The 15,663-nt window shown below is 38.2% G+C and overlaps 1 protein-coding gene across 1 annotated transcript in view; it reads right to left on the reverse strand.

Moving 5' to 3' along the window:
• mybpc3 (myosin binding protein C3) overlaps nt 1-15,663 on the reverse strand; it is a 41,761-nt gene that overhangs the window by 4,226 nt on the left and 21,872 nt on the right. The window contains exons 18-28 of the mRNA XM_082162616.1: nt 15,372-15,511; nt 12,436-12,595; nt 11,870-11,974; nt 11,394-11,582; nt 8,912-9,046; nt 6,973-7,140; nt 5,743-5,831; nt 4,965-5,160; nt 4,614-4,753; nt 383-542; nt 70-206 (exon numbers count right to left, since the gene is read on the reverse strand). Coding sequence (XP_082018742.1) covers nt 70-206; nt 383-542; nt 4,614-4,753; nt 4,965-5,160; nt 5,743-5,831; nt 6,973-7,140; nt 8,912-9,046; nt 11,394-11,582; nt 11,870-11,974; nt 12,436-12,595; nt 15,372-15,511 — 1,619 coding nt within the window. The remainder of the gene's footprint in view (nt 1-69; nt 207-382; nt 543-4,613; nt 4,754-4,964; nt 5,161-5,742; nt 5,832-6,972; nt 7,141-8,911; nt 9,047-11,393; nt 11,583-11,869; nt 11,975-12,435; nt 12,596-15,371; nt 15,512-15,663) is intronic.

Here is a 15,663-nt window from a genome sequence, read left to right on the forward strand (position 1 = left end):
TATTTTCTGCTCATACTTTTGGCTATATAGTGCATCATCACCATTGCTAGTAAGGTCACACATGCTCACCTTAGGGATGCCTCTTACGGAGCAGCTGAGTGTAGCGTTGTATCCGGATATAACTGAGCGACTCATGAGAGGATGTGTGAACTTGGGGGCCTCAGAGAAATCATGCTCTTTATAGGAAGGATGCTTATACACAATGCCTGTAAAGAGAACCAAAACATTTTATCAGGAGATCTGGGTGAGCTACATGGGAATTAGAAAGATTTCAAATACCAACAGCCTAACCACCAAATTCTAGCAGAAGTATTCTTGCTATATTCACTGCATACTAGTGAGCAGACATGAGAATCTAGTGTATCTGGGCACAAATGGTCACCTGTTTTCTGGATGTAGGCACTGTCTTTGGAAAGGCAAGGCTCTGGACTCAGACCCACCATGTTTATGGCGTACACACGAAACATATATTCATTCCCCATGATCAGGTCTGATACCACACAATTAGTACGGCGATACTGTTCATACACAGTGTACCATTCCTGCGAAGAAAAGAAAAAACACATAAACATAGTCATATATTGTGTACCACATTGTACCACCCTTTACTGTTTAAAAGCTTTAGCTGTTCTTCTCTGAAACTGACTAGACCATAACATTATGACAAAAATATCTGTTTCATGGAAATAATTAAAATATCCATAAAATAATATATTATTTTATTTTATAGGTACTTAAACTACCGTTCAAAAGTAAAAAAAAAAAAAAAAAAAAGAAAGAAATTAATACTTTTATCCAGCAAGGCTGCATTATATTAATGAATAGTTAAAGTAAAAGCATGTATTGTTACAAAATATTTTTATTAATCAAAGGATGCATCAAAATTTCCACAAAAATATTAAGCAGCACAACTGTTTTCAATACTGATATTAATGAGAAATGTTTCTTGAGCACCAAATTAGCATATTAACTCTTTCCCCACCAGCATTTTTTTTAAGTTGCCAGCCAGCGCCAGCATTTTTGATAATTTTCACAAAATGTTCATGAATATTTTTTTGTATGAATATCTGAACATGCAATATACCAAAAGAAAAAGCAGAGCCCAGAATAAAAAATAAAAAAACAGAGCTAGAATGAAACTTCATACATTATTTTTAATCAACACTTGAATGTGGGTAAGTTTCATAAAAAAGCAAAAGCATTTTGAGCAAAAAGCTGAGAAAAAAATGCGTATCCGTCAAAGACTACATCCAGATCAGATCCACAACGATGATCAAAACATAGATGGAGTAGATCGAGTCAATCAACACCCTCAAAGAATCACTGTCCTGTACCTTGTCCTGGGTCGACATTTCATTCAGTAACGTTAGGCAGTTTTGATGCTGTTTAATGTTGATGATCGCGTTATTTACATAATGTGTCTGCTTCCATTATATGCTATCACTTGTTTCTGCTTCGTCTTCACATATTGTCTTTTGATCAAGAGATTCAGTAAGATGCGTAATAGCACCCCCTACCGTATAATATAATGAAATGTAATATAATATAATATAATATAATATAATATAATATAATATAATATAATATAATATAATATAATATAATATAATATAATATAATAATACATATTTTCTGCAGTTGTGTACTTCCTATATCCCAAAAGTTCCCAGAGATTTTTAATTTCAGAGAAATTCCAATTTTAAATAATGGCTCGTCCCTGGCATTGTCGCCTGTCAATGACGTAATATCCGCGTTATCCCTGGTTTCTGCCAGGGGGGCAGGGTTTCATATTATTTTGAAGTTTCCCCGGGCGCCGCCATTGGCTAGCGGACCATCACCTGCTGTTAGCATCCCATTGACTCCCATTCATTTTGGCGTCACTTTGACAGCGAATAACTTTACATCTGAGGCGTTTAAAGACTCCATTTGTCCATTATTTATTTCTAAAGAAACACGAAAATGTATAAAAGGCTCCATTACCTTGTATCTTACGTTATGGCCCCGTAGAAGCAGTTTTTGTAAAAATAGGCTAACGATTGCGTCATAACCACGCGACTCTCTGTCGCACAGTAGAGAGATTACCGTATGGACAGGAGGAGAAGCTCGCGGGCAATCGGGGGGACGTGGAGGCAAAATGACAAAGTAATTAATCAGAATACTTAGCAAAAGTTTCTCCTGCTCCTAGCTCATGGACACCTCCTACTCACACTCTCCGTCTCTGCAAGTTTCGGAAGGGAATGATTCAGATTTCTCTTGGTACAGCTACTAGTAGATAGACGGGTTGCTCACGTCACATCTACGTTGTCAAGCTCAGTTTGAGTTTGCGCAGTACGCTCGACCATCAGGAAGTTAGTGCTTCTAATTGACTTCACTTGTCTCCGTTGAATCCAATGGGGTCGCTGTGTCCAGTTTATATACTGTCTATGGTTTCTGCCATAGTAACCATGGCAACAGACGTGGACAACTGTGTTACGTCTAGCAGCACGCTCATGCTGTTGTTGTTTCGTTCAAACATTATGGATAATGGCAAGCAGACTTTGGGACAAAAGGAGAACTAAAATGAGGATCAGTATCAGCGTGGCATTTTCGAGATGCCGAGAGCTCCACGTCCGCGACTAATTTGGACTTGACAGAGCTTTGAGTCAAGACTTGACAGAGACACCGCTCTTGCATGTACTTTATTCGACAGGTGAGCAAATGTACATAAATGTAATCAATGTTATATAGCTCAACATGATATAATTTTAGAATATGATCTGTATGTTATTCTAATGTTGATCTAGCTTACTGCTAGTCTCAGCCAACACACTAACACATAGAATAACATTCAACACACTAAAATGCTGTTTAGTGTGATAGTGTAGACCAAGTGAAACAGCGCTGTGTTACCTCACAAGTTTAATTCGTCAAATAAACTGACCAGTGTGAGTAGTAATTCTGCACTTGCGGGTAGTTCGGTAGAATGAAATGTAACGTTACTTATTCCTTTATATCCGCGGGACTCGCGTGTGGCGGTGATATCTGACTCTCATTAGCAATTGTGCCATGCTTCATACCACAGTCATGTTAAAAACATCAATGTATTCACTCATCCATAAACATTATTAGATCCATCAGCATGACGACAAGTTCCATAATTCAGCTTATGCGTCATCCTACACCTTTGTTATTCTAAGAGATTAGCGACCCCTAGCGGCGAAAAAAACAAACATATTGTAGCTGTAATCAAATGTATGCATTCTTGGTGAGCAAAAGACACTTATTTCAAAAACATTACAAAATCTCACGAGCCCAAACTTTTCAAAAGTAGTGTATTTAAAATGTATTATTTTGTTTCGGCTATGTTTTAATCATATTTATGTATTTATTGCAGGTTGGGGTTGCATTGGATTTAACTGTTTGTACACGTTTCATGTTTGCTTTGTGCTGGTTGTAGCCTATGTGTTTGTTCATTCAGAAATGTACTAGGAACTATTTATTTTAAAGCTCAAACCTCAGTAAAAAAAAAAAAAAATTCAGCTTAACTATAAAAATGGACATAAAACACTGCACGTTCATGTTCATTGTGAACCAATATGGTCACCAGCAAACAGTATGTGGCTATACTATGGCACCAATTATCCATGCTAAAATCTAATATCTAATAATCTAATAATGCAATCTAAAACATTGTCACATGGCTCTCAGATGTCAGATTATACCACTGTAAAATCATTCCGGCCATTGTTATAGAAGTAGATAATGGGGAAAACGTTGTAGGATCGCTTAGCACATGTATTAAGCCGAAGTGTCATTACTATGTCCGTGGGAGCTGTAGATGCAGAAGCAGGTAAATGGCCTGCCTATGAATGTGCCCCAAGGCCTGCAGCCTAAAGAGCTTTTATATTTAGCAGCAGAGCATCTCCGATTTCTGATTGAGATTGTCCTGTGAAACCTGATAATTCGTTGTCTTCCTGCCTGCTGCTCTGAACACAGTGAGAGGAATAGACTGGCTCTAGTAACAATGTGAGGTGAAACCCAAACCGGGTGCTTTTTATTTAGCTGCTAACTTTAGTGGCTCAAGAGTACAAAGGGGTAAAGAGAGCACTATAATGACAGCACTTAAATCAGGGCAAGGCCGTGGGCTAAGATTACAGCATGCCTGCACCGAAGGGGGCACAGGTGCCATGGAGTGGTGAGCGGTAGGGGTCATTTTGGAGCTTTGGGTACTGGATGTTCTGGATGCTGTTCCTCTGGCCCTCAATTCAGTGCCACTGGCCAACTGTATATCACAAGAGAGGCCATAAACTCAGAGCGTCCCTGTAATGCTGTGCCACTGATGAATAGTGTACATACATTACTCAATGACAGTGATCACAAGCTTAGCTGCTTTAGATAGACAATGGCAGGCTGTCGGTGTGGGGAGGCTTACGAACCCACTAACTCTCTTTTTCTCAAATTTTTGCTCTGAGTCTTACTACCAACAGTGCTCAGCAGGGGAGCAGAGCTCTCTAACAGTACATACAGTATGTATAACTCAATATCAAAGAGAAGAGGTAGGGCAGTCATTTTCTAAATAAAATAAAATAATTTTCCATTTCAGCAAAATCCCTAGTTTGCAGGTTTGGGTTTACCATGGTTTTCTTGTCAGCCTTCTGGATGGTGTAGCCTGTGATTTCACAGTTGCCATTATCCTTGGGTGGTTTCCACTCCAGGGCAACGTTGAAGCCCCAAATATCCATCACCTTTAAACTTTGGGGTGGGCCTGGCAGGTCTGACATTAGAAGAGAACGAAATGCGTTCTGATGTTTACTGATGCAAACAAAGACACAAGTACTATATAGAAGAAAACACATTCTGTTTCTGTGAACAGAAACTGAACATTGTACTGTGTGTACTACAAGTTATTCTTGGGCAACTGTGTCAAATATGGTCAAAAATACAGGTTAAACTGACAGTGTATGCTGTGTGTCCTAGTAACTTACCAACAATCTGTATATTCACATTGGCTTTGTCCTCCACATTCTCAATCTGCACTTGAACATCATACTTCCCAGAATCCTTTCTCTCAGATCTCCTGATGAAGAGGATGGTATCAGTGTCGCTGTTTCGTATGCTGACCAGCTTAGGGTCCAGAGGCTCATTGTTTTTTGTCCAGGTTACTTGAGGCCGTGGTTTACCCTTAAAAGTGGGTGAAGAATGTGTCAAGACATCTCACTAACTATATTACTGACAAGAAACATAAAAAGTACTTATGTTATGACAAAAATGGATGGATGAATGTTTTAGACACTAGAATTCCCTACAGGGGTGTTACAGCTGCTGTTCAGCCTCGTTGTGTCATTGACTGCCATCTGTATGCAGCCTCCTTCATTGTATTACAGCCATAGAGTACAGTGTATTTATAGAGTGAGAGGATGAAGATCTATGTTTCACAAACTGGGTTCTGTAAACAAACAAGTGGACAAGTTACAGTCTAGCCGAACACTGAAGCTCTGGCTGATGGAAACTGTTGGAGGTCATAGTCTGCATCAAAAGAGGACAGCCAATGGCTTCATTCTGTGACAAATAATGCAGCTGGATACAGCAACAGAGAACTTTGCTGGATCTTTTCATAGCACTCAGAGGATGCCTGCCAAGAAATTAATCTAAATTGTTTGCATTTGAAAGAGGTTCAAATGAATTATTCACATGTCCTGCGGCATAATTTTGTTAGGTATTTGCATGTTACACAAACACAGTCTGAAGGATGACTTTTCTCACCTGAAAGGGGATTACCAGGTTAATCGTTTCTCCTACTTTCTTGATGAGTGTTTGACGAAGGTTACGGGGAAGCCAGATTTTGGGCCGCTCTGCAATAAGAGAATGCAAGTGATTCATGAAGATAATAGTCTTCATCTTCATCTAATCTTTTCTATCTAATTTCCTTCCCAACACTAGACTATAATGATATGTAATAGATGGATCTTCACTTAAAATAAAGCTTATTTGTCTGAACATTACCATGTATAATTTTAGCTTCAGTCTATTATCAAGTAGACTCATCTGTAGCAAGAGGCCTCACATTTCATGTCTGTAAACACAATCTATATAGGGTAGAACAGGCCAATATGTAGGTCAGAGAAGAACTGCACCCTCCCCCAGCGACACTGTTGCTGAACTGAATTGAATCAACATTGAACTCTTGCAGTCCACACTGTGCAAAAAGTAATCATTGTGTTTTGTATCCCAGAGAAAAACACACCTTAAAGGGTTAGTTCACCCAAAAAAATTACAATTCTGTCAGTAATCTCGCGCATGCTTCGTGGCGCTCACATCAGAGGCCCACACGGAAGAAAATTAATAGTTGATTAGTTGAATAAAGTAATTTTTTTTTTTTTTTTTGAGCACAAAAAGTATTCTCGTCGCTTTTAACAATTTCTTTACTAACTTTTCTGGGATGGCAGATATCAATTACCTAGCAGTCTATGAAGGAGTGAGCCAGCTCTCAGATTTCATCAAAAATATCTTAATTTGTGTTCCGAAGATGAACAAAAGTCTTACGGGGTTGGAACAACATGAGGGTGAGTAATTACTGAAATATTTTTTGGGTGAACTAACCCTTTAAGACATTGAGGGGGGGGGGGGGGGGGGGGAGGAGTCCCCCGTTCACAAAAGCAGAGTGTGAATTCCAGTGCAAAGCGTCAGTTTAATTTTGAAAGAGAGTGAGAGATGTAAATATCGAAACATTTAATACAACTTTTACGATAGAAATGTTAAACCACTGACAGTAACATCCAGTGATGCAAACTACTCGAATGCAAAATGATTATTTCCCAACTAGAATTAGACCTAGAATTTCCTTCACTGTTCTATTTCTTTATGCTTTCTAAAAAATTGGTCCCCTCCAATGTTCAAGACATGGTTTCGGACTTGTCCTTTGGTAATGATCCAAAAAGTTGCCCTTAAATGGGCTTCCCTAACATTTTAAGATTACTCTCGGTCTTAACTCACGCATGATTTCACGGATGGTGACTGCTTGTTGCAGTGAGGCTGGAGGGCTTGGGCCTGCCATGTTATACGCCCTCACACGGAACTGCATCTTCTCTCCAGTTGGCAGGTCACGGATGATCACAGAGGTCCTATCTGTGAGACCCGAAAATGCAGGGATCCATTCATCAGCTATAGAGATGAAATAAAGTTTTCAGACACAGAATATTGAGGATTTATTCTAAAAAGCATTTTGATGCTGTTGAAAATAATGTTTTTACACCAGGATTGCTAAAAATAAGAAATAAATGCTAGTGCATTGTAACATGAGTATATGTAAAATAGGTTTGATGGAGATACATTTCATACAAATATCACTAGGCTGAAGCTACACTACCGTTCAAAATGTTTGAGTTCGGGAAAATTTCTATTTCTAAAATAGAAATAATTTCAAAAAAAATTATATTTCAAATCCCCAAAACTTGTTTTTCAACATTGATAACAAGACTAAATGTTTCTTGAGCACCAAGTCAGCATATAAGACACTGAAAACTGGAGTAATGGCTGCTGAAAATTCAGCTTTGCCATCACAGGAATAAACTACATTGTAAAATATATTAAAATAGAAAACAGTAATTCTAGTTAAGAATATTTCTGTTTTTGCGGTATTTTTGCTGTAAAAATGCAGCCTTGGTGAGCATAAGAAAAAAATCTAACCGAACCCCAAATTTTGAACAGTAGAGTAGAGTTGTGTTCAGAATTATTGGCATCCCTAGTAAATATGATCAAAGATGGCTGTAAAAATAAAACTCCATTGTTTATCCTTTTGATCTTTCATTAAAAAAATGGGCAAAATTGATAATTAAATACTTTTTGCAACCTCCTTTTGCCAAGATAACAGCTCTTGAGTGTTCTCCTATAATGCCTGATGAGTTTGGAGAACACCTGACAAGAGATCAGAGACCATTCCTCCATACAGAATCTCTCCAGATCCTTCAGATTCCCAGATCCATGTTTGTGCTTCTTCTCTTCAGTTCACTCCACTCATTTTCTACAGGGTACAGGTCAGTGGTCTGGGACGGCCATGGCAGCAGCTTAATTTTGTGCTCAGTGACACATTTTTGTGTTGATTTTAATGTTTGTTTTGGATCTTTGTCCTGATAGAAGATCCAACCACATCCCATTATAAGATTTCTAGCAGAGGCCGTCAGGTTTTGATTTTTATCTGTTGGTATTTGCTAGAATCCATGATACCATGTATCTGAACAAGATGTTCAGGACCTCCAGCAAAAAAAATAGGCCCACAACATTAAAGATCCAGCTGTATATTTAACTGTGGGCATAGAGTACTTGTTATCCCAGTTTGCACCAACCCCATCTAGTGTGTTTGCAGCCAAAAAGCTGCTTAGTTGATTGGAACTTCTTAATTATTGCCCTGATGGTCAAAATGGGGATTTTCAATTCTTTAGCTATTTTCTTACAGCCACTTTCTATTTTGTGATGCTCAACATTCTTTTGATGCACATCAGAACTATATTCTTTGCTTTTACTCATTGTGATGGATGATTAAGGGAATTTGGGTTTTGTGTTTCCTCATATTTGAAACAAGAAGTCATAGCTAGACAATTTTATGTTTCTAGTCACCCTGGTGTGCTAAACATTTTTTAAATATATATATATTAATGGTAATATACTTCAGAGATATTTTACTCATAAAAAAATCTAGGGGTGCCAATAATTGTGGCTAACGTGTTTTATTTCATAATATGAGTCGTCGAATTTTTTGAATGAAAGATCAAAAGGGTAAACAATACGGATTTTTTTTTACAGCCATCTTTGATCATATTTACCAGAGATGCCAATAATTCTGACCACAACTGTACTCTCTTGATAAATGCATTTAAAGCAATTCTGTGGAATCTGTGGGCTTGCTAATTTAGCTGAGCTTTTAACTTTGACTTACAGCCTTCCTTGCAGTACTCAACCCCATAGCCTTCAAGCTCAGCTGAGCCTATCCTCTCTGGAGCCCTCCATTTCAGCGAAATAGAGGTATCACTGATGTCATCAACACACAGGCCAGTGGGCTCGCTGGTAGGAGCTGTAGACAGGAAGTTTTAAGAATGAGATGGTGTTCCACTAAAAAGAAAAGATGTTCTTGTATAAAATTTTGTTCAAGTGCTTTATATCAGCAGCTGGAGTAAATGCATAGTGAAACTGTTGGAAAAGTTCAACTGACACTATCATTTTTCTTTCCATTATCACTTTAGCCACTAAACTGGTTTGCATTTTTGCACCTAGCCATTCTGAAATGATATTGTACTAAATGTTAGCTTTGCCAGCTGATTGCAAGGAAAACCATTGTGTGTATGATGTATTTTGAGTGCACACACTTTCTGTATTACATTTATGCACTGTTACTAAGCCATCAAATACAGAGATAGTACTGAAGACGTTTTACTACATGGCTGGATTTACCTGGACTTATCACCCTGGTCTCCAATAAAATCTCACTGAATAATGTGAGAAGAGCATAGCATTGTCACAAGCCAAGCAGCCATAGAAATAGAAGCAAGGTTCATCATCTCTACTTCACAGTAAGCCTTTCCTTACAAACAAGAATAACCAACATTGCTTGAATGAGTCTGAGGTTGACTAGGTCAGTGGTGATAAGGGCCTCCTGAAGATATACATGCTCTCTACTGTGATTTGCAAGCAAGCTTCAGTCTAAAATGTTTGTGCCATATTTAAGCGGCAATGACATGCCCAGGTCAAACTTTATTTATGAAGACTAGGAACTTGCTGCAAATCCAAGTACATCTATTCTTATCTAGCCAAGTTATCTAGAGTGCAGTTACTTTTCCTTGAAATGCAAACAACTGTTTATCACTGTAAATAGGACGGCAATTGATTTTTAACTTAAATAAATAGAGTAAAACGATGAGGCTTCAGTTTGGTGCACTTATTCAGGCCTTAAAGTGTGGTTCCATTCAGCAAATTTTCATAGTCATTTCAAAGGAATTTGTACTATCGGGAATTTCGCTTCAAAGCGAAAGATTTCTATATACAGATTTCACATTGCGTTCAGGTCGGGTACACAATTCTGATGTGATGACTGTTGACCAAAAGAAAACTGCTTGGTTTGGAAGTGACTTTGAAAGTGGTCTGTGCTTCATACAGTACATCACTACTCTATTGACAATGGACCTTCTTTGCTCACATAATTTTGCTAACGTTTGCATGCAACCATTCACGCAAAATCCACTTGCGTATTAAAATTCAACATGCTCAATTCAACAAAACAAAAGTTTTAAGCACATCATTGCCCAAGCCAAATACAATAGCCTGTGATTACATGCGGATAGGCATTATCAAACCATTTTAGGTTTTTAGGTAATTCCTCTCTATGGCATTTTCATCAGTGAATGGTTCTTGCATAAGTTAATGACAATGATGGATCAAAACAGCCATAAAAAGAGATATAAAGATGTCATGGAGACTGATATAGTCCCTGCATTAATAAGCTCCCCAAAAGATTGTTAGAAATGGACGCCTACTGCCAACAGGTTCAGGCTCTGGTTCCGGCTCTGGTGGGGGGGCTGCTTCTGCAGATGGTACCGCCTCCTGTACTGTTGGTGCTGCTTCTGCTGGAGAAGCTCCATCTTCAGGAGGAGCAGGAGCTGCCTCCTCCTCAGCTAGAGGTACAGGAGCTTCAGCAATGCCCTCTTGTGCAGGTGCTTCTGGAGGAGGTGCTTCTGGCTCTGGCTCTTTGGTTTCTGCTGGAACATTGGGCACCGGATCGGCCGGTGGTGTCTCAGCTGGTGGTGCCTCGGCTGGCTTCTTCTCCGCAGTCTTGGGGAGCATTGGTTTGGTCATTCTGCCTCTGGATCACTACAGTCTGGTACGTTTTCCAAGGAGAGCCTCCTGAAAAGTGTCTGTCCGCTCTGTAACACCTGCTGTGGTCTTCTCCTCTGGCCACATGGACGCGACAGGGCAAGCAACAAAGGAAGTGCACTGTCCTGCCCCCTCCTCTCTTTAGACAATGCCATAGATACAGCTTTGCAGAGTTTTAACATGCCATTATTTATAGAGGAGGATGCCAAGAATAGTTTCCTAATCAGCTGTCTTGTAACAGACAACAGTCTACACAGATAGCAATCCTTTTAACGCAGCTAACTAGAAGATTATGTGAAAGATGAGAAAAAAATGGACGCAGAATTTAAACTGAAACGACCTTTTTCTGACCAGTTTAACAACACACAACCTGTTGAATGGACCAATTAGATGAATGGCAAGATGTGCCTAAGTCATTCTACATGTCTGGAGATGAACAGCAGCCACTACTTATTACATTTAAATATTGGTAGAAGAGGTTTAAAGAACAGCAGGGGAAACAAACGTGTCCCTTATACACAAGTAAAGTTATAAATCAAAGCAGTGAAACTCACCAACTGGCACAAACGGCTGGGAGGCGGCACTGGGGCGTGACATGCCGATGGCGTTTACTGCATAAATGCGCATCTCGTAGGCCACGCCCTCAATCATTCTCTTGGCCTCATATGTTGTCTCTTTATAAGGATCAAAATTGAGTCTCATCCATCTATAGCTCTTTTTCTTCTTTCTTTCCAGGACATAACCTTAGAAGACATTAAGAACACACTGTTGTCATGCATTTTCCTAAAGTGCACATTTAAAAGGAGATTTTCAGACTTTTCGGCCATATAATTAGGTAATTTTTCAGAATATCTAAGTTGTATAGGTTTACATAACTTCACTTAACTTCAAGTTAGATGGGGTTTGTGGTTAAGTTAGTGGTTGAGAGAAAATCATTTATAGTTCTTATGAACTTGTAATGATGTCAAAAAGAGTTACTGTTGATACAATATTAACTATGTATCGTAAGATGTACTGTACGGTAAGTCACCTATTACTGGCTGACCACCATCAAAGAGTGGGAGATCCCATTGGACAATACAAGAATCTTCACCAACGCTAAGGATTCTGGGAGCTTCAGGTGGATCTGGCACATCTGTAAAACATTAAAAGTGCAGTCAGATCATTTCTTTTATAAGGGTCAAAGTGCGGTACAGCTAATATACAGTTACATCAAAGGCATTTTGCTCTAAAATGGCAGCACTCTGCTATTAATTTGAATGTACTGCAAACCTCATAATGGCAATACGTGAAGCAATCTATTTCTGGAGTGATAATAAACGTCTAGATCCAAAAAAGAGATTTGGACAGTTCAGTTTGAGGCCTTTTTTTGTTGTTGTTGCATTTTATTTTATTATCTAAAGACAAGAAAGTGTAGTTCTGCTGTGTGCCAGAAGCCATGAAAAAACCCTAGAACTGTTTTAAGAAATCTAAAGAGCTTTCTGAGTTCATGTACAACAGGGTGTTACAACATGGCCTGTAATGAAATTAGGGCCTAACTTCAGCCTCCTGGAGAACAGCTGGGACGCGTACCCACACTAATGAGGTTAAGCTTACCAACAACTTTGACATTAATGTCAGCTGTATCCTCTCCAGCAGGATTGCGTACAATGACAGAGTACACGCCCTCGTCCTGACGCTCCGCCCCCTCAATGGTAAAGATGCAATGGCCTTTGGTACTCTCCACATGGACACGCCCATCTGAGGCTGTCAGCACCTGATCGACCAATCAAAACCACTTGTTAAAAAATGGTCAGTGGTTTTCAATCTGGATCAGTCACAAGCCCTCACATTCAACTCTGAATTTTCAAAACCAGGCAATCAGGAATAGATCATGGAGAAAGATCTAATATAATACTTGCCAAAACACTCATAGATACTACAGATATCTGAAATCTCAGATATTATACATTACCTGGTAAATACCTCCCTCTAGTTCCTATGAATGGAAGGTGCTTACCGATTATTTTCAAACTTTATACTTTATGAACATTAAATCATGAAAGACGCACTCACCTTGTAGACACAGTATTCTACAGAGTAGTGTGCGGTGTGTGAAACACTTGATGCTTTGTAGCAGTGTAGGGATTTCACAAGTATGATGAGTTTTGTTTCAAAGTGATGCTTGTGTTAATGTTAGAGCAGCTTGTTTCCTTTGTACCCAGGGAAAGACAAACCACAGTTAAAGTAGAGAAGAAATAACTAAACTGCACTACACTTCACTAAATAATAAAAAATTAAACACTAAAAAATGAAGAATAATTATTGACTATATATATGAACATGAGTTCCCATGGAGTGTCTCCCTGGATTAAATCAATCAAGACTGCATCATCATCATGCAGCATGGGTCAATAACAAGGCATCCAACATCATAGCCAAAGCAAGAAGCATATAAGGCACAGAATAATGTACATTGTACAAGCAGTCGGGGATTGTTAAGGCCCGAACTCACTTCACCGTTCTTCACTGTCCATGTGTGCCTCGGTTCAGGATGCGACTCTCCCTCCTTAGAGCTATCCTACATGAGCAGAGCAGAAGCTGTGAAGCCATGGCAACCAGGTCAGGGGTTTAGTTAAGTGTGAGAAACTGAAGTGTCAACCTCTCATCTCAGCACAAACCTCCCAGTCCCAGTGAGCCTCAACAAGACTTTCTGGTTATGGTTGGGAGATGTTACAGTACCTACCTGTCAAGGCTTCTGAAGCCCACATGCTGGATCTCCTGTTACATTTGCAACAACATGGCAAATCGTAAAGAATTACAGTACACCACAAACTGCAGATGAATTCAAACAGAATTTGTTCTCAAATAAAAATGATTATCTAACTAAATAACATTCTAAAGGAAATGTTTGGTGTCTACCCTTACGAAAAAGAAGTTTATTCAAGTGTTCTATTAGTATACTTCTTTTAAACTAAAAATAAGAAAGTACACTTTCAGTCTACATTTTATATTCTTGGAAATATACTTTATGTACTTCTCAGAAATATATTTAGAATTACACTTAACTTAAGTGTATGACTAGTGTATCTACTAGTATGACTTGTACTGAGAGAAAAGTCCAAGTATATTTGGCCTGTACTTGTACTCAATCTTTTGATTGAGATATACTTAAAAGTATAATTAAGTATTCAAGGTATAGGCTACTTGGTTGTGTTAACTCTTTTGATCGAGTAGCCTATACTTTTTTTACATAGTTTTTCATATACAGTCTTATGAAACTTACATAGTTTGAAAATATTTATTAGAATATTTACATAAAACATATGTTTCTAATTCTGCGTATGTGAATTTTTGTGTAGGCTAGTCCACTGGTAGTCTTTTTCCCAACATTGACTGAATTTTCCAGCTATCCATGTTTTCATTGTTATACGGTAGGGGGCGCTATATGACACATCTTCTAGTACAAAATCTGCGGATCAAAACACAGGGGAAGAAGAAGCTGAAACAAGTGATAGCAGATTGCTCCGTTTATTTACCGTCTATGGATTGCTCACGCAAATGTAAAATAAGGTGATCATCAAATATTACACAGCGTGTAAATCAAAACTGCTTAATATTACCAAATGAAATGTCGAACCCATGAAGAGAAAACGACTGTGAAGCTTTGGGGGTGTTGGACTCGATGATCATCGTTCTGAATCTGATCAAGGCGTAGTCCTAGTCTTTGACAAAAATTAAATTTTTCTCTGATTTTTCACAGATTTCTCTGTGATTTTTCCTTTCTTTATGAAACGTACCGACATTCAAGTGTTGATAAAAAAGGATGCATGAAGCTAATGTTTTTAAAATAAGTTAAAGTACAGTTAAAGGTATTTTTCAAGCATAAAAAATTATATATTTGAATAGTAGTATACTGCAAGTGCAAAAATAATATATAAATAGTAAACTATAAGTATAATGTTATGTTCACTTAAAGAAAACTTACAAGTACACTTGCCGTATAAACTACTAAACTAGTAGTTAACTGAGAGTACATTTCAATGTGTACTTCATAATCTAAAAAAATTACTAGTATTAAAATAGTAAACTACTAGTATACTTATAAGTTTACTTGTAGTACAGATGCATTACAAATGAGAAACCTAGTTCTGTACAGTTTACTTACACTTATAGTACACTTAAACATATACTAAAAGTGGACCAATTTAGTCCCAAGCAGTTTCGAAATAGTACACTTACAAGTTTACTAGTACACATTGATATTAGTATACTTACTACATAAAGTATACTTAAAAATATACTTGAACATTACTTAAGTATACTTCATAAAATGAACTTGAAGTTTACTTCTTTTTCATAAGGGTAGGTTTGGCTATTCTGCCATAACTGACCAGGGCTACATTTCCCAAAAGCAAGTAGATCGTACAGACTATTGTTGCCAAATGTTTCTAAGATCTACTTAGACTTGGGAAATGTAGCCCAGACTTATTTGCTCAGAGAGGGATCGGATAAAAATCGATTCTAGACAAAATTTAATGAATCGCTCTTACCTTTTCTCCTTTTGTCCAAACCACAGTGGGGGCAGGATCTCCAGTAATTGGTACATCTAGTCGCAGTTTGTTTCCAGCCACAACCAAGATTGTGGATTCAGCGGTGCGGCCCATGCAGTCCAGATGAATCTTGGGAGGATCTTAAAGTAAACAAAATATATATTTTTTTATCTAAAACAAAAGAGAAGTATTTTGACACATACATTACCTTAAGAATGTACTGTATGACACAAGTCAAACAGAGCATTTATGATTTAATGTCGTTCCTAGAAATACATGATTGATCAATTAT

This window comes from Leuciscus leuciscus (assembly GCF_965113295.1).
Source record: "Leuciscus leuciscus genome assembly, chromosome: 2".
Taxonomy (NCBI): domain Eukaryota; kingdom Metazoa; phylum Chordata; class Actinopteri; order Cypriniformes; family Leuciscidae; genus Leuciscus; species Leuciscus leuciscus.